The sequence below is a fragment of the Phocoena sinus genome, chromosome X, assembly GCF_008692025.1.
Source record: "Phocoena sinus isolate mPhoSin1 chromosome X, mPhoSin1.pri, whole genome shotgun sequence".
NCBI classification, from domain to species: Eukaryota; Metazoa; Chordata; class Mammalia; order Artiodactyla; family Phocoenidae; genus Phocoena; species Phocoena sinus.
The window spans coordinates 39,145,366-39,165,151 of record NC_045784.1 but is presented as its reverse complement, the minus strand read 5'-3'; the positions used below and the strand labels follow the sequence as shown (position 1 = coordinate 39,165,151).

The 19,786-nt window shown below is 42.1% G+C and overlaps 1 protein-coding gene across 1 annotated transcript in view; it reads left to right on the top strand.

The window, feature by feature from the left end:
* MAOB (monoamine oxidase B) overlaps positions 1-19,786 on the top strand; it is a 113,869-nt gene that overhangs the window by 70,262 nt on the left and 23,821 nt on the right. The window contains exons 4-5 of the mRNA XM_032620151.1: positions 14,577-14,681; positions 15,930-16,021. Of these exons, the coding sequence (XP_032476042.1) occupies positions 14,577-14,681; positions 15,930-16,021 (197 nt within the window). The remainder of the gene's footprint in view (positions 1-14,576; positions 14,682-15,929; positions 16,022-19,786) is intronic.

The window sequence follows — 19,786 nt, the reverse complement described above, 5'->3', positions numbered from 1 at the left end:
CTAAGTGAAATAAATAAGATGCAAAATCCATTTATATGCATGTGGTACCTAGAATAGGCAAATTCATAGAGACGGAAAGTAGAATGAGGGGGTTAGTGGGAGGGGGAAATGAGGTGTTAGTGTTTAACGGATATGAAGTTTCTATTTGAGATGATGAAAAAGGTCTGAAAAGGGATCGTAGTGATGGTTGTACAACGTTGTGAATGTACTTAACGGCACTAAACTGTGTACTTAAAAATGGTTAAAATGGGGCTTCCCTGGTGGCGCAGTGGTTGAGAGTCCGCCTGCCGATGCAGGGGACGCGGGTTCGTGCCCCGGTCCGGGAAGATCCCACATGCCGCGGAGCGGCTGGGCCCGTGAGCCATGGCCGCTGAGCCTGCGCGTCCGGAGCCTGTGCTCCGCAATGGGAGAGGCCACAACAGTGAGAGGCCCGCGTACCACAAAAAAAAAAAAAAAAAGGTTAAAATGATAAATTTGTTAATTTTATGGATGTGAGTTATATCTCAATAAAGCTGTTAATAAAAAATAAGATTACTCTGTGGTGACCTAAATGGGAAGGAAATCCAAAAAAGAGGGGATATATGTATACGTATGGATGATTCACTTTGCTGTACAGCAGGAACTGACACAGCAGTGTAAAGCAACTGTACTCCAATTACAAAAAATAATAAGGTTAATAACAGTACCTATTCCATAAAATACTTGTGAGGATTAAAAATGATATATGATACATACTACTAAGTATAAAATAGATTAACCAGCAAGGACCTATTGTATAGCACAGGGAACTATACTCAATATTATGTGATAACCTATAAAGGAAAAGAATCTGAAAAAGAATATATATATATATAACTGAATTGCTATGCTGTATACCTGAAACTTAACATGATATTGTAAATCAGCAATACTTCAATAAAAAAAATTTTTTAACTTGCAAAAATGATCTATGAGAAATACCATGCACAAGCACCAAAGGTAGTTGTTACTAAACATGACCTAGAAAATAAGCATTTGTTTTATGCAAAAGACCGCATAATTCTAAAAGGCAATGGTGCTTAAGGACGGAGGTGTGCAGCTCTTTCTCTGGCCTTGAGATGGGTGCAGGAATCTTCTCTAATAATAATCCATATATGTGTGTGTGTGTATGTGTGTGTGTCTGTGTGTATACAATTGGGTGAGAGCTGTCCTTTCCCAGAGGAAAAACAGAGTGCGTCTCCACTGTACATTGACCCATTTTAACAGAAGGCATATGTTGGACATTGGTCACTGCCCTCCCACCAGCCCGAGCCATCCTGTGGTCAATGGTGAGTGTTGTCAAGAGAGACACAGTGGTATTTCAGTTAATCACCGTAGGACAGTGACGTGACTTCACAGATGAACTCATCACGAACACCTTTCAAATACGTGATTAAAGCATAACTGCCCTCTTGGCATTGCTATTATTTGTTTTGAATATCCTCTGGCCTCTAAACATGGTTTCAGGTGAACACAGCATTAGATTTTCTTTTTTTTTTGGCTGTGCCTTGCGGCATGCAGGATCTTAGTTCCCCGACCAGGGATCAAACCTGTGCCCCCTGCATTGGGAGCACAGAGTCTTAACCACTGTACTGCCAGGGAAGTCCGTAGATTTTTATTTATGGGTAGTTGTAGATCATTCATTGTCATTGCTGTAGAGTATTCCATTGTGGGACTAGAACTCAATTTGTTGGTCCTTAATACAGTTAGTGGACATTTCACATTCTTGTGTATGTGTTTGGAGAACATTTTCTTGGGCATCTAGAAGTGGGTAGCAAGCTGTATGCATAAGCATCTTTAATAGATACTGATAAAGAGTTTTCCAAAGTGGTTATACTATGTCACACTCCCATTAGCAGGACATGACAGTCTGGTTGCTTCTTAATCTCACCAACACTCGGTATTGTAATCAAATTTTCTCAACCTCAAATCCGTGCCTCTTGGGGAAGAGCCCAAGATAAGTTTCAGTTACACTCCCCAGTTTTATATATAGAATTGTTTGTATGTGTGCACTTTACTGGAGAGATTACGTGGTTTTCTACAGAGTTTCAGAGGGACCCTTATCCCAGAGAAGAGCAAGGACCACTGCTTCAGGTTTTTGGCTTTCTTATAATGGTACACACAGTGTTTATTTGAGCCAAGATTTCTCTTGGGAAAGCTGAAACTGCTGGGTAGCTGTCTCTATTTTTGAAAGGCACATTATGGAAGGCCTGAGCACTGTGGCATTTTGCTAGTGCTGACGACGCATGTTGGGTAATGTGTTGGCAGTGTTCAAAATTACACACCCTAAGAAAAAGAGGTGACATTTATTGGGATATTCTAGATGCCTGTGCTAATTTGATCTAATAAACACTTACGTGTCTACAAATTGAAAGAGTGAAAAAATTGGAACAGGAAAGTAGATTTTAGCTGTGGGCGTTATTCTGCTCTGGAAACAACCTCTTAACATCAATGGTGTGTCCTGATGGTTTGACATGTGATACAGCTGGAAATGGCTAATACAAGCAGCAGAGGATTAGGGGCACAAAATCCTGCATCCTTCTCAACACACTGTTATTCTTTGATGTAAATGTATGGGCTGATTTTGGAAACTCTCCCCTGTGGAGGCCTCTGTCTCCATCAGCATGTATATTTACAACAGATTATGAAAGTAAAGAGGACAAAGATATTGATCAGGTTTGCGGGGTGGGGGGGGGTGGGGGGGGAGAATTACAATTCTCAGCTTCCTAGTTAAAACATTTTAATTTTTTTCAGAAGATATTAACTTTCATTGTATTTAGAAAACATTCAGTCAGACTTCTGTCTCAGATCCTGAAGAATTCCTCTTCTTATTTTAATACTATTTGCCTTAGTCAATTTAGGCTGCTATAACAAAATACAATAGATTGGGTGGCTTATAAACAATAGAAATTTATTTCTCATAGTTCTGGAGGCTGGGAAGTCCAAGATCAAGGCTGCTGGCAGATTTGGTGATGCCGTCTGCTCACTGTATCCTCGCTTGGTAGAAGCTCTCCAGACTTTCTTTTATAAGGGCGCTGATCTCATTCTTGAGGATTCAGCTCTCATAACCTTATCACCTCCCAAAGGCCTCCACCTCCAAATACCATCACACTGGGGTTAGGTTTCAACATATGAATTTGGGGAGGCACACAGACATTCAGTCTATAGCACTATTCATCCAATCAATCATCTATCCTTCCATCCATCCATCCAATCATCCAATGCTCGTCGAACACCAATTGAATATATATCACTCTTAAACATTATAGGAGGAGGCAAATGTTTCTTTTCCTGAAGTAGCTGGAGAAAAAAGGCATACTCACGTGGAACACCTTGAGAATAATATCAAGATAACAATTACAAGCTGCTATGGTAAGGACTCAAAATGGAGTGAACCTTATGTTTCGAGCACTGATGGGGGATGAGGTGAATTTCGGAAGGCTTCTTGAAGAAAGTGAGTCTTGAGCTGGGCATAGAAAGTAGTTTAAGCTTTGCACTGCTGGAGATTAGAAGGCAAAGGAGTCTTTGAAGGACAGATGCAGCAACAATGCAGTGGTGAGGATGGCCTGCTGACATCAGGGCACAGAGGCCCTGACCAGAGCACAGAGGCCATCTCCTTGGCATCCCCCTTCTTCTGGCAGCCTTGAGGCAGGAGCCTGGATTTGTTCTAGTGAGCAAGAGTACGTCCCTGTGGAATAAGAGAGAGGATCAATCTGGCCTCCTTTCTGTTCCTTGTGCAGTCCATCTCAGGATGCTTGCTGGGGCCTCTGCCTGAAGTGCTCTGCCCCCCACCCTGCTGAGTCACATGGTTTCCCCCTCTCCTCTCATCTTTTCCCTCAAATGGTACCTTCTCTGTGAGGCCTTCCCTGTCCACCTTATTTAAAATTATAATCAACCCCAAACCACAACACCCCCTCTTTGCCTTTCCTACTCTCTTTTTCTTCATAGCACTTATCACTCTCTAATATACTACATGATTTTCTTCTTTATTTTCTTTAGTGTCTGTTTTGTTTAGTTATTTTGGTTACACCTGTTAGAATGTAAGCTCTCAGGAGAGCAGAGACTTTTGTCTGTTGTCACTCACTACTGTGCTCCCAGAGCCTGGAACAGTGACAGATACATAGGAGGTGCTCAAGAAGTATTTGTTGACCTATGTGATTTTAAAATTTCTAATAGCTGCATCGAAAAAATAAATAAACAGGTGAAATTAGTTCTTGTTAATCCTCTCAGGTAGCAATGGGGGAGCTACAGCATTATTGACATATAATAAACTGCACGTATTTAAGGTATAGAGTTTAAGATTTGACATGTATACACCTGTGAAACCATCCCCACGATCAAAGGTCTTTTTGCCCCTTTGTAATTATATATGTTTAATAGTATATTTTGTTTAACCCAATTTATCAAAAATAGTCATTTTTACGTGTATTCAATATGAAATTGTTAATGAGGTATTTAACATTTTTTTATACCAAGTTTTCAAATTCCAGTGTGTTTTACACTGTGTGTAAAGAAATATTTGTTGAATAAATGAGTGAATGAACTGACATGGAAGTCATTTGAGGGTGGGCTGGACTGGTCCTTGCCTGGGATCAGGAGGGAGAGCCACGGAAAAGATCTGGCTGGTCACTGAACCCATCCTCAGCTTCTACCTGGTTTGTAAGAATCTCAAGTGGTTACTGGGTCAAAATGTCTTCCAGAGACCTTCTTTACACCAACTGAGCAGTGGCTCATGGAGCAGAGATCTAAGTAAGAGCTTGAGTTCTGAATGCACAAACCCGAGGTTAAATTCTGTTTCCCATGACGTGCAAGCTGTGTGACCTTCGAACAAGCTTCTCAACCTCTCTGTGCTTCAGAACTCATCTGTAAAATGAAACACACAATTAGCAATTTACTGACTGAGTTGTGAGAATTAAATTAAATTATTTAATTAAAACCATTAGCCTAGTGTCTGACAAATGGTGTTCAATAATTATAATTAAGAGGCTGGGAAGTTTCATGATCAAGAGTATTGGCCTTTGAATGTCTGAATTGCAATCCTGCTGCCACTTAGCAGTTGTGAGACCTTGAGCAGACGATAATTATTTCACCTCTCTATGTCTCAGCTTCTCCATCTGAAAGGGTGGCCGTGAAGATTAATGAATCAATACATGTAAAGTGCACAGAACAAGGCCTGAACCGGGTAAACAGTCTCTGTCAGCTGTTGTCATTATTGTTTGTTAATATTATTCCTGCAAGGCTTTGCCTAATTTCTCAGCCAGTACCATCCCCATCTTCCCTATTTCTCCCTACATGGACGATTCTGTTGCAGGAAGGTGGACCCCTTCCAGGGCCCGAGAGTGGGTTCTTGTCTAACACCTGGAAATGAGTTGTCCAAGGAGACACACGTGCTGACAAAGCAAGAGACTTTTTTAGGAAGGGGTGCTGGGCGGAGAGCAGGAGGGTAAAGGAACCCAGGAGAACTGCTCTGCCACGTGGCTCGCAGTCTTGGGTTTTATGGTAATGGGGTTAGTTACCAGGTTGTCTCTGGCCAATCATCTTGCTTGGTCTGACTCAGGGTACTGCCTGGTGGCGTGTGAATCTCTCAGCCAAGATGGATTCCAGCAAGAGGACTCTGGGAAGTTGGTCCTCTCCGCCCTCTTTTGGCCCCTCCCGAATTCACCTAGTTAGTTTTCAGTGACAGCACCATGTTCCTTATCAGGACCTTCTGTTGTGAGACAACTCAGGCAATCGGGGTCTGGCCAAGGCGGGTGGTTTCAGTCAACGGTTCCCTAACAACTCCAGGCCTTTTCTGTGCTAAGTGCTGCTGGCTTGTTCCAAAAACGTTGTCACTGTTGTCTACCCCGTCCTCCAGCTTCGCCCATGTGATGATGCAATCAGAACCCCGTGCTGGGGCTTCCCTGGTGGTGCAGTGGTTAAGAATCTGCCTGCCAATGCAGGGGACATGGGTTCGAGCCCTGGTCCAGGAAGATCCCACATGCCTCGGAGCAACTAAACCTGTGCGCCACAACTAGTGAGCCCGTGCACCACAACTACTGAAGCCCGTGCGCCTAGAGCTCGTGCTCTGCAACAAGAGAAGCCACCACAACAAGAAGCTCCTGCACACCGCAACGAAGAGTAGCCCCCGCTCGCCGCGACTAGAGAAAGCCCGCACGCAGCAACAGACCCAACGCAGCCGAAAATAAAACAAATAAATACATTTTAAAAAAAAAAGAACCCCTGTTGACCACAGGCTCCAAGTGCTTAGAAATGAGAACAGATAAACAGAGGAAGAAAACCATTTGCCTAAGTAGAGCTTCCTTCCCTCCTCCCCCATAGGGTAGATTAAATTTCTTTTCTTCCAAACTGGAAATATAGATCAAAAGTTAAGCTTGGTCCTCCTATTTTGTTTGTGGCCCAAGCATAGTCCTTTCCAAGAGCTGTAAAAGTCATTGAGTTCTAGAGGGGCCGGATGGCCTGCTCCACAGTGAGGAAAGCGACATTCCCATGAACGGCAGAGGAGACACGGAGAGGGAAAGGTCACTGTCGAGAAGCGGGATTGAAGAAAGGCCAGGCCACCTGTTCTTACTGCAGAGACTGGGGTCAATGTGGGGAATAAGATGGCAAAAGGGCTTCCCAGATGCGACAGACTTCAGGGTGTGCAGTCTTTGCCTCAGAGAACAAGGGTCAGGAGAAGAGCAAGACGTCTGGAGCATCAAAGTTGACATTAGTGATGTACTTGCCGCCAAGCCAGCCCGTCTCAGAGCCCTGGCCCACTCGTTACGGGGAGAATTGAGAGGCAGATTTCAGATGTTTTTACTGAGCCTGCCGAAGCTCTTAGGCTACAAAATAAGGCCATGTGATAATCGAGTTGGTTGCTGGTTTTCAGCAAGTCTGCTTTAGAAAGTCAAACATAAATCTTCATGCCAGGGTGTCTGATTCTAGGAATTTACCCAAAGGACATTAATCAAAAATGTGGGCACGGGGCTTGCCTGGTGGTGCAGTGGTTGGGGGTCCGCCTGCCAATGCAGGGAGCGTGGGTTCGTGCCCCGGTCCGGGAGGATCCCACGTGCCACGGAGCGGCTGGGCCCACGCGCCATGGCTGCTGGGCCTGCGCGTCCTGAGCCTGTGCTCCGCAGCGGGAGAGGCCACAGCAGTGAGAGGTCCGCGTACCGCAAAAAAAAGTAAAAAATTGTGGGCATGGATTTATGGGTACGAAGTGGTTGTATAAACGACGGGGTGTTCGTCATGATCCCAGTACTGTCAGCAACATTCATTTAGTGAGTGCATCCTGTTTGCCATGTATCATTTTGGTTAATTCTTACAATACCCCTGTGAGATGGGTACCATTATTCCAAATCTAAAGATAAGAGAACACAAATATTGAACAACTTGACTGTAGTCACACAGCTATCAAGTTTCCGAGACCATTTTGAATCCATTCTTTGGTCATTTAAAAGCCACCCTGGGGACTTCCCTGGTGGTGCAGTGGTTAAGAATCCGCCTGCCAATGCAGGGGACGGGTTCGAGCCCTGGTCCGGGAAGACCCCACATGCTGCGGAGAAACTAAGCCCGTGTGCCACAACTACGGAGCCTGCGCTCTAGAGCCCATGAGCCACAACTACTGAGCCCACGTGCCACAACTACTGAAGCCTGTGAGCCTAGAGCCCGTGCGCTCCGCAACAAGAGAAGCCCCCGCTCACCGCAACTAGAGAAAGCCAATGCGCAGCAACAAAGACCCAACGCAGCCAAAAATAAATAAATAGATTTATTTAAAAAAAAAAAAGCCACCCTGCATCCCTTCTCCTGTGGTTCTATACCAGCCCTTTTCAGACTTTTACATTCTTGAAAATTACTGAGAACCTCAAGTAGCTTCGTCTCAACTGACTCCATCTCTTTGTATTTTCCATATTAGGAATTGAAACTGAGGATTTTTAACAATATCTATTAATTCACCTAAAATAGCAATAAAAACCCTGTGACAAGTTAACATTTTTATGGAAAAAAGTGATTTCTAAAGCAAACACATGAGTGAGTGGCATTGACTTTCATTTTTGCATATCTCTTTCACATCTGGCTTGAGAGAAGACAGCTGGCTTCTCATATCTGTGTTGGCATTCAATCTGTTGTGATATGTTGTTTTGTCCCTGAACTGGGGACTTACTCTGATGTCATGATTTCTTCAGACGAGACAGGCCTCCCTGGACAATGTTCTAAATAGTAACAATCACTGGACTGTTTCTACAACAGCCAAATCTGAGGCACAAAACTCTCATGTTACCTTTGGTCACGTCAAATAAATTTAGACGTTCCCGCCCTCCCCTACTTATTCCCTGAAGCTTGAAGACTTGACATTTTTATGTCTCTAACAATAGTTCTTTCCTGGGTTTGTCAGAAGCTTTCTCTAATCTTATAAAAGAATACAGTTGGCTCTCCGTATTCGCAGATTCAACCAACTATGGATCGTGTATTATGTTTATGATCGTGGTTGGTTGAATCTGTGGATGCGGAACCCGTGGATACAGAGGGCCGGCTCTGGGACGTGAGAATTCACAGATTTGAGTATCTGCTGTGGGTCCTAGAACCAGTGCCCTGAGAACACTGAAGGACAACTGTAATTGTTTTTATAAACTTAGCTAAGATGCTACCTGCTTGGACGTTAAGACACCAAAGACTGTCAGTAAATGAGAACATAAAAAGGGTGAAGTGTTTTATTCTTCTTCATCACGGTGCTCTTTACATATTGTTTGGCTTCCATTTACTCACGCAGAGCCCTCTGTGGTGGTCACTTCTCACTCCGGTTTTGGCTTTAGAGTTCTGAACACACCTCCTATCTAAGAGCGTTCCTGATTTAGGAGGGCTTTGGCAGCTGGTCTCTGACACCATTGAGTTGCTGGAATGATTGCTGTTGGTGCAGCCCTCACTGTGTTTAGGACCCCATTGAATGAGAATCCCTGGGCTTCAGCTGGGGTGACATTTCAACTGGGCTACTAAGCTGGCATCTATCAAGAACAATCTTGGAAGCCCCACCCCACCTCCATCATATCCCTTCCATAAGACACGTGCTGTACAAAGACCTTATCCTTGAGAAAGGAGGGAGGGATGGTAGAGAGGTGCGCATCTCACAATGTGTCCCTGAGTTGAAGGTTAACGGGGAAGGAGAAACAGGTTACTGTTGTTGATGGGGCTCCCTGTGCAGGTCATGGTTTTCCGGGTAACTCTGCCCTCACCCAAGAGCTGTTCTTCACCTTTTCCCGAGCCAATCCATGAGTCAGACTGGAGTTCTCAGTTTTTTAAGCGCTTGTCCCTAAGTTCCCAGGAGTTGCCATGGCTGTTGGTGCAGACCTTGGCAGTGACAGAGCAGGCACCAATTAACCAAATCTGCTGGTGTCACACTCTTCTTCAAGCCATCTGCTGGTGATTTCTAGCAGAACCAAAGTGTTTGTGAAAACAAGCAAACACAAAGCCCTGAATAACTAAATTATCTGGGCGACTACCAATTTCTTCCTCTCCATTCTTGGTCCTAAAGATTTTTGCGACAAAAATGGGCTGTTTTTCCCATTTAAGCGGTGGCTATTCAACCTGCTTGTGGTTTTATCTCTTTCTGATGCCCTTTACCTGTGGGCACAATGCCACACTGAGGAGTCCAGGGAGAGGTCTCTGTATGCCGGTCTTGGATGTACTCTGCCCTTGCGAGGTAGCCTGACTTGGTTCTTCACAATGGGAGTTCCATCTCTCACCCTCTTTGTATAAATGCATCTCTGGTGTGTGGTGGGAAGCAGGGCAGGTGTTGCTGGTGAGGATCTGTGGAGGCCAAAGTAGGTGACTTAAAAACAAGCAAGTTAATAATAGCATAGGAAACCTGCTATAAACTGAATGTTTTTGTCCCCCTCCAATTCATATATTGAAATCCTAACCCCCAATGTGTTAGTATGAGACGTTGGAGCCTTTGGGAGATGATTAGGTCATGAGGACAGAGTCCTCATGAATGAGATCGGTGCTCTTATAAACAGACCCAGAGGGCTCCCTTATCTCTTCCACCATGTGAAGATACAGTAAGAAATGGCCATCTATGAACCAGGAACTTGGTCCTCACCAGACATCAAATCTGCCAGCGTCTTGATCTTGGACTTCCCAACCTCTAGAACTGCAAGAAATAAATTTCTCTTGTTTATAAAGCACCCAGTCTATGGGGTTTCTTTTGTTATAGCAGCACAAATGGACTAAGACAAAATCTAAGTACAAAAGATCCTTTTAGAATTCAGGACATTGTGTGCCAAATAAATAACAAGTTCAAGGTCACACAGCTGAGATGATATCCAACATTTATTGTGAATTTACTGTGTGCCATCAATCTACGCCTACAGGTCCTAGGCGTGCAAAAATAATAATTACAGTAGTAACAGCTGCAGTAATAGCAACAACAACATTTACTGAGAACTGACAACACGCCAGCCACTGTTCAAAGTAACTTACGTGAATCATCTCACTTCGCCTTTCTAGTACATCTGTGAGGTAGCTACTGTCGTCCCATTTATACACAAGTAAACTGAGGACAGAGAGCTTAAGTAACTGAACACAACTAGTGAGTGGCAGAGCCATGACTTGATCCAGGTAGGCTGACTTGAGTCCGTGATCTTGCAGCTTAGAGCCCAATGGGTGACACAAAGTGGTAAATGCATGAAGCTGGTACAGTGGAGTTAGTGGCAGGTGAAAGGTAAACGGGGAGCTCTGGGACCCTGAGAAGGCCACCTAACCCAGTTGTTTATGGTAATCTGGGCATAATTCCTGGAGGAAGATGATGAGGCCAAGAGATGTTGAGTTGGAACAACGAGATTAAGCAACTCACTCGCTCGGTGTCAATCAGTTTCAGGGAGGCAGTGCTGGGGTGGGACCCACATGTGCTTTGCGGAGAATGATCCTATGGATCCATCCATAGGTTTCTACTGAATAAATTCTATGTGCTGAGCTCTGATGGAGGCATAAGTAGAGGTTTAAAAAAGTCAGCATGCAAATTGCGTGGTATGTGAATTGTATCTCAAAAAAGCTGCTTTTTTTTTAAAGCCAGCATACACCTAGTTGATTCTATTAAATTCAACATTTTTAAAAATAAAAGAAATGAAGGCTCCTTGGAGAAATGGCAGATCCTAGGGCTGTGGCAGAGACAATAGACAATGAGCCTGGAGAATCTTCTAGTGCCAGAAATGAAGAAAGCGCTCAAAAAACAGAAGGATGAAGCCATGTCAAGAGGACACAGGAGCCCCCAACGACCACAGATGGAACAATTTGAGCAAGAAAATAAAAATGTAGTATTGGATTATAACCCAAAGTATAAAGTGAATATATATAAGTCCATACTGATATAAAGAGGAGATTGAATAAATAAATAACAGGGGAGAAAGAGGCAAATATTCCCTAGAGAAGAATTTTAAAAATGTATCTGGACACCTCCCTCCAGGAAGTAGTGTTTACTCCCTACCATCTCCTCTTGAGAATGGACTGAACTTAGTGACTCTCTTCCAAGGAACAGAGCAGGGAAAGGGGGAAATATAACTTTACAGTGGAGAAAGCTGGCAGGTACCACCTTAACCAAGGAATCAAGTTAATATCAGCAGAGATAAGTCAGGTGCCCCCCAAGGTGATGTGGTGAGAAGGGCACTTTCCTCTGTTGTATTCTTCCCCCAAACCCACAACCCCCATCTAAAAATGAAAAAAAAAATTCACACAGATCCAGATTGAGAGACAGTCTACTAAATACCTGACCAGTATCCTTCCGAACTGTCATGGTCATGAAAAAGAAGGAAAAACTGAGACACTGTCACAGACCAAAGACCAAGGAGACTTGGTGACTAAGTGTAATGTAGTATCTTTTGTGGGATCCTGGAACAGAAAAAGTACCTTAGTTTACAAATTGGTGAAGTCGAATAAGGTCTTAGGTTTTATAAATAGTCATGTACCAGTGTCAATCCCTGGGTTTTGAGAAATGTACAACGGTAATGCACGATGCTAACATTAGGGAAAACTAGTTGAGAGGGATCTAGACACTTTCTGTACTATCTCTGCAACTTCTCTGTAAATCTAATATTCTAAAATCAACAGTGTACTTAAAGCATAAAAGAAAAGTCGACAAGTGTTGGTTGGGATGTGGAGCAATTAGAACTCTCATACATTTCTGGTGAGAATATAAAGCAGTAGAACCACTTTGGAAACTGTTAAACTTGAAAAGTTAAACATACACCCACCATGCAGCTCAGCCATTCTGCTCCTAGGCATTTATCCAAGAGAAAAAAAATATATGTATGTAAAAAGACCCGTACAGGGATGTTCATAGCAAACATCCACAATGAATGAATCAAAACTGGAAAGAATCGTCAACAGAGGAATGGATAAACAAAGCATGGTACATCCATACAATGGAATACTACTCAGCAATCAGAAAGGACTGACTGCAGCATGGATGAACCTCAAGAACGTCATGCCAAGCAAAAGAAGCCAGATAAAGGTGGAATCATACATACTGCATGATTCCATTGTTTAAGAAATTCTAGAACAGGCAAAACCAATCTATAGTGACAAAAAACCGATCAGTGGTTGTCTTGGGCCAGAAAGTGGACAGGAATTGACTGGGGAGGGGCAAGAGAGAACTTTCTGGGGTGATGGGAATGCTTTATATCTTGATTGTGGTAATGGTTACACAGGTGCTTACAGTGTGTCAAAAACTTCTCAAATCGTGCATTTAAAATTGTTTCTTTGGGTGTAAATTATACCTCAGTAAAGTTGACTAAGAAGTGTGATAGTTAATTTTATGTGTCTACTTGGCTAGGCCACAAAAGACATTTGATCAAACACTATCCTAGATGCTTCTGTAGAGGTTTCTTTTTAGATGAGTTTAACATTTAAATTAGACTTTGAATAAAGCAGATTATCCTCCATAATGTGAGTAGACCTCATCCAATCAGTTAAAGGCCTTAATAGAAAAACACTGAGGTCCCCCAAGGAAGACGGAATTCTGCTAGCAGATGGCCTTTGGACTTGAACTGCAACTCTTCCCTGGGTTTCCAGCCAGCCAGCCTGCCCTGTAGATTTTGGAGTTGCCAAGCCTCTACAATTGCCTGAGCCAATTCCCTAAATTAATCTCTCTCTCACTGCCCCCCGCCCCCCTTCTCACACACACATACATCCTATCGGTTCTGTTTCTCTGGAGAACCCTGACTAATACAAGAAGCAAAGTAAGCCTGTATGATAACTCTTCCCTGAGAATCTTAGGGCCTTGTTGGAGAACAAAGAACAATATGACCATAGAATTAATTATTAAAATAGTTTCTGTAACTACAAAATCAGTGTGAGATGAATCTTTGCCAAATGACTGAGAGTTATTGTGAGATCTTGGTTGACTGTGGACCTTGAGTTACTCCAATTTGGTTGCAAGATGATGTCAGAATGCATGGCCTGACTTCTGACTCAGGTTTTCAAATGAACCTAAAGTGGTTTTTGTGGATGTACCTGAACTGCCATTAAGTTAAGCCTCCCAGAGATGACATACAAGCTGCCATGTTAGTAATCCTTGGAGAAATATATGCCCTTTGTCTCTGTGTCAAAGCGTCCCTGCTCTTCTGGGAGAACCAGGCAGTGTAAACATGTCACAAAGAGAACCTTGAAGTTGTGTCTCCTGTTTTTGCAGTATGCGGGCCTCTCACTGTTGTGGCCTCTCCCGTTGCGGAGCACAGGCTCCGGACGCGCAGGCTCAGCGGCCATGGCTCATGGGCCCAGCCGCTCTGCGGCATGTGGGATCTTCCCGGACCGGGGCACGAACCTGTGTCGCCTGCATTGGCAGGCGGACTCTCAACCACTGCGCCACCAGGGAAACCCTCTTTTCTTCTTTTTTCTTTTTTTTTTTTTTTTTTTTTTTTTTTTTTTTTGGCTGCACTGCTCGGCGTGCGGGATCTTAGTCCCTGACTAGAGATCAGACCCCGGCCACGGCAGTGAAAGAGCTGAGTCCTAACCACTGGACCACCAGGGAACTCCCTAAGTTGTCTCTTCTTTCTGCTTTGACCTTGATCTCTGGGAACTCCTGTGTTGACCTAGCATATCTGATTCCTTGGAGAAGCTTGCTCGGCCCTGTTTTGTGGCTCTTCCTACAGATACTTGCATTCCTGCAATCGGTTTTTCATCCCCTTCTAACTTGTGTAACATTTATAGTTGTCATTTTCTGACCCTCCACCACGCAGAGTCTCCTGGCTCTGAGATATTTGCAAGTATCATTGGCAAATGAGATTAGGTAACCCCACTTCTGTACTGGCATTTACATTTTACATGATAAGTGTTCCAATTTCAGAGAGAAACCTTTCTATTGTGTTTGGTGTGCCACCAAATTTCTTTAGGTAACAGGGAATTTTGCTGGAAATCTTAATGCTAAAAAGTTAAGTTGGGTTCTGAGGACACTCAGGAACTAAAACACTTGAGTGTATATCACATATTGATAACGTGATTTTGCTTACAGATATTTAACAACTTGGCATATTTAACTACTTTTCCATTGTAGTAAATGTTTCCTTTTAAAATTATCTTGTATCTCACAGGGCAAATCCTACCCCTTCAGGGGCCCGTTCCCACCTATGTGGAATCCAATTGCCTGCCTAGATCTTAACAACCTTTGGAGGACGATGGATGACATGGGACGAGAGGTAAAGCTTCCTAAAGCTTCTTTGATGACATTTGTATTCTTCGTAATAAGTTTAGTCCTTAAAAGAAAGAAGGTGAGGCATGTCAACAGTGCCTGGCACGTTGTGTAGCACAGTAACTTGCAGTAAAGATTTGTGAGATGAATAAGTGAGTTTCTAACCTCTAAAAGAATGACATGTCCAATAGGCTGCAAGTTGCATACTACTGATGAGGGGGGAGAAGATCTTCTATCATTCAGCTTTCCTGGGATGATGTTTCTAATTTAGAATATCCTCAGGACATAGCACGTAAGGCTTCTGGGTCTTTGAGTCACCACCGTGCTCAAACCTGCAGCTCCTGAGTAAACACACACAGAGCTTGACCTGAAACTCCAGTTTAGACATGATCTGGTACATCTTTCTGATCTTTGTTAAGGAGTTGATTTTTTTTAAATTATTATTTATTTATTTATTTTTGGCTGTGCCAGGCCTTAGCTGTGACACGAGGGATCTACGTTGCCACGTGTGGGATCTTCAGTTGTGGCATTTGGGATCTTTTAGTCGCAGCATGAGAAATCTTTAGTTGTGGCATGCAAACTCTTAGTTGTGGCGTGTGGGATCTAGTTCCCTGAGCAGGGATCGAACCTGGGCCCCCTGCAGTGGGAGCGTGGAGTCTTAGCCACTGGACCACCAGGGAAGTCCCAAGGAGTTGAATTTCTGAATTGTTCTCTCTAAACTATATTAGTAACTTAGTAGTTGATATTTGGAAACAGCCTGATTACAACATAGCCTCCATTTATAGCACAGGAAAGGTTATCAAAAATTAAATATGGGGCTCCCCTGGTGGCGCAGTGGTTGAGAGTCCGCCTGCCGATGCAGGGGACGTGGGTTCGTGCCCCGGTCCGGGAAGATCCCACGTGCCGCGGAGCGGCTGGGCCCGTGAGCCATGGCCGCTGAGCCTGCGCGTCCGGAGCCTGTGCTCCGCAACGGGAGAGGCCACAGCAGTGAGAGGCCCGCGTACCGCAAAAAAAAAAAAAAAAAAAAAAAAAAAAAAAAAAATATATATATATATATATATATATAAAATATGGATTGAGTGAATAGGAAATCTACACAGACAACATGGATTGTGCAGTAAAAAACCACTATTGGGGGAATTTGGAAAACTTGCATTTTCCTTCTTTAAGTTAGAGTTTTGAATACTATTCAAATAGTTATTTAAAATGGAAAATTACATTTGCTTTTCCCCTCTGAATCGTCATCTGAATGTAGATTCCCAGTGATGCCCCATGGAAGGCGCCGCTTGCAGAACAGTGGGACCACATGACGATGAAGGAGCTGCTGGACAAGATCTGCTGGACGGAGTAAGACTCGCCATTAGGCACAGGCATTGACTGTGACTCTCTTTCAGGTTTAGTTAGCAATTCCGTTCAGCAGCTATGAACCGAGTAGCTGCTCTGTGTCTATAACCACACCATTTGGCCAGGTGGAGTGCTGAAAAATATTGGAACCATGTCCTGCCCTAAAGATGTCTATACATCAAACCTACTTCTTTGGGATAGTTTTGCATTACAAAGGTGGTATTACCCCCTAAAGTCCTTAGGACAGACCACATTGTGCCACTTCCCTTATTTAGAACAGCTTAAAGATCTCACTTATCAAGCTGTCGATGTAGGGATACTTGTATACTCCTCACTGGTGGTCAAGTATGGAGAGAATGCCTCAGCACATGCATTTCAAACACCTATGGGATGGAGTGGAATTCTTCAAAGCTTTGAAGAGGAACTTCTAGAGAAGTTCTCTGATATGGAAGTAACCAAAAGACATAAAATGTACACACTTCTTCATACATAAGTTCAACTTCTTAGAATTTAGCTTAAAGAAGGAGAGAGAAAAGAAGAGAGGGAGAAACAGAGAGAGAAAGGGAGAGAGGGAGATTCAAAGCATTAGTTTTAAAAGGAAAATCTAAATGTCCCGTAATAGAAGACTGGTTAAATTAATTATGGTTTGTCTGAAAACTGGAATACTCTAAAATCTTTAAAAATCGTGTTGAAGAAGAACATTTAATGGCTTGAAAAACATCATACTATTAAACAGATAGAAAATCAGGCTGTCATCAAGTATGTACAATGTGATATATCATCTCATTCCTAAAGAGAAAACTGTACATTCACTGCAAGCAACGGATATCCATCAGAATGTTTTTTAACATCTAATATTACAATGCAAGCAGTTATCCACGTCATTAAAATTCTTCATCAAACGTCATATTCACGGTTGCAGACTATTCCATGGGAAGTGAATACCATAATGTGTTTATCTATTAGCATTTGACGTTTCAGTTACTTCCATTTTTTAATCATTACCGTTATTACTATATAATACTCTGACGAACACGTGCCTCTCCTACGTCTTCAGCCTTCGAAAGCAACCAATTTTGAAAGAGTAAAACCCTTTTATTGTCACGAAACCAATACCTATTATTAATTACATCCTTTTTAACACTTATCTGATACTATTTACCACTCTGTTTTAGAATGTAGTTTGTAATACAACTTATTTTGTTTGTAATAAAATTGCATGATTTACTTTTAAATTTTATACATGAGATTTTCAAAATATAGTGAGTATTTTTTACCTGCATTTGTTTTATAACTCCTGTTACAAAAAGCTTTTAATAAATTCATTAGGTCTTCTCTCTCCAGAGAGCTTTGAAGCTCATTGAAGATAGGACTAATTATATTTCTTTGGTCTCACAGAGATCTGAGTTTTTCTGCTATAGTCCTTGACCTAATCCTCCCCTTAGCGAATATTCTAGGTTGTTGGCTGACAAAAGAAAGCATTCTGAGATGTTAAGAATATATGAACACAAAGTAATTTTTAAATTTTTCCTAAGCAAGATAAGCATGATGTCATTTCCTGGTTTTAAAGGAAGTAATCCCCAGAATATCCAACCTACCGTGGTTCAAACTAAAGCACAATCATATATTCAAAGACTAATGTTGATCGTTCTTTCTGTTATCATTTATAAAGTGGTTTTCAGAAACAGATTAAATTTATGATGTAGTCACAGCTATGTAAATACACTTTTTAAAACCTATAACTAGAAAAAGGAATGCACCAAAATGAGTCTAGGGATTATCTTTGGGGGGGCAGAAATGTGGAAGATACTCATTCTCTCATCTTTTTATTTTATGAATTTTCCAAATTTTATATAATAAGTGTATATTTTTCATGTAGAAAGCATAATAACGTTTATCTTTTAAAGAGTCAACAGGGCAAGGAACACGAAAATATTATTGCACTAGCTTCCTTGGCCTTCCATCCCTCAGATATTTTTCTTCTCATTTGTTTTCTCAGTAAAGCTCCTAGAGTAAATCAAATAAAGGATTAAGAATGGCCTGGCCCTCCAGAGACAAATTACTTTTAGATCTCCCTTGATTTCAAACCAGGGTTATTTCTTTCTCACCAAATTGGCAACAGTAACAGCTAGAATCACAGCTCTATTTTTATATTTAATATCGGTTATCTAGCTAGGGCAACATTGGGTTTTAGTGATTTATGACTCCCTTGTACCATCCGAATTCACCTATACAATAAAGAACAAAGAAAACGGGACATCAGGAAGCAGCAAAGGATGTTTTCACTTTGAAGTAATATTTTAAACCAATCTTTGGATATTTGTTTTAGATAGAAGCCAAAAATTGCCTCTGCAAAGAAAGCATGAGTCAGCAATTTCCATCCCTTCAGTTATCATGAGGAATGTTGCAAAACTAACTTGAAGTCACTTCAACATATATATTACACTATATGCAGGCTTAATGATGGGGACTGTCACAAAAGTGCTACAAGTAACTGGTATGTGTGTTAGGTGTGATTCTACAAACTTCCAGAGTCAAGGTACACTAGGGTAGAGAGGTGTCCCTTGGTCAATATTTGTCCCTTCAAGGTTGTCAACTGACTGATTTTAAAGCATTTTGAGGCATTAAAAGCATGAAGTTTGAATCAGGTATGATGTGGTTTGCAGTTGTACCATTTAGTGAGCTGTGCGCTACATGTTATTAACTTCCCTGAGACTCAGTGTTTGGGTTTGTGAACTGGGGAAAAATAATGACTGTCATTTTGGTGACAAATCGATAAGACAATGGGTTTTAAAAACCATGGAGTATGAAAGAGTTCAATAAATGGAAGACGGTATTATTTATTCCACCCATTGTCAGCACTACCAGGTGGAAAATTCTGCCTCAGGTATAACCAGATTAACAACATGCAAACTTTATGTCAAAGTCAAAAGCGGGACTGCTCCTAATTAAAGATATCCCAGAGTACACATTACTACTGGTGAATTTTAGGATATGTTAGATTTCACTGAGCTGTTGGAATTGCATGAGATCATTCACTTTCTGGTGTGGTTCCAGATAGGACATAACCTCTCATCATTTACCTGCCAACCTCAAGCAAAAGTTCGTCTGTCTATACTCTATTAATCACTTTTTCCCCTCATCCATTCTTTGAGCTGGTCTTCCATTAGACAGTAAAATAACTGAATAGATAACTGTGACTAATTCTGTACTTGGTACAGCACCTAGCATATCCTTTGAGCATTATGGGTCATTTAAAAGTAATGTTTAGGGAGTTTCCTGGTGGCCTAGTGGTTAGGATTCCAGGCTTTCACTGCCGTGGCCTGGGTTTAATCCAGTTGGGGAACTGAGATCCTGCAAGCTGTGTGGCATGGCCAAAAGAAAGAAAGAAAGAAAAGAAAGGTAATGTTTAATTGATATTTCCCACCAACCATGTATTCATTCAGTCATCTAACAAGTAATTTATTAAGTGCTTACTATGTTCCAGTCACTATTTTATTAAAGAGGATACTATGGTTAGCAAGAAAGTTAAGATCCCTGTCTCACTGGTTGATATTCTAGTGGGGGAGACAGCAATAAAAAAATAATAAACCAATAATTAAGATAATTTAAGACAGTGAAAATAGTTTTAAAGCTACCACACTGTAGTAAAATGATAGAGAACGCCAGCGTGCTGGGAATATAGAAGCTGGTGCTCATTTTTATAGACATATAAGAGTTCATCTTTCTGAGGGGACATTAGAATAAGTACAGAAGGTACAGGATGAG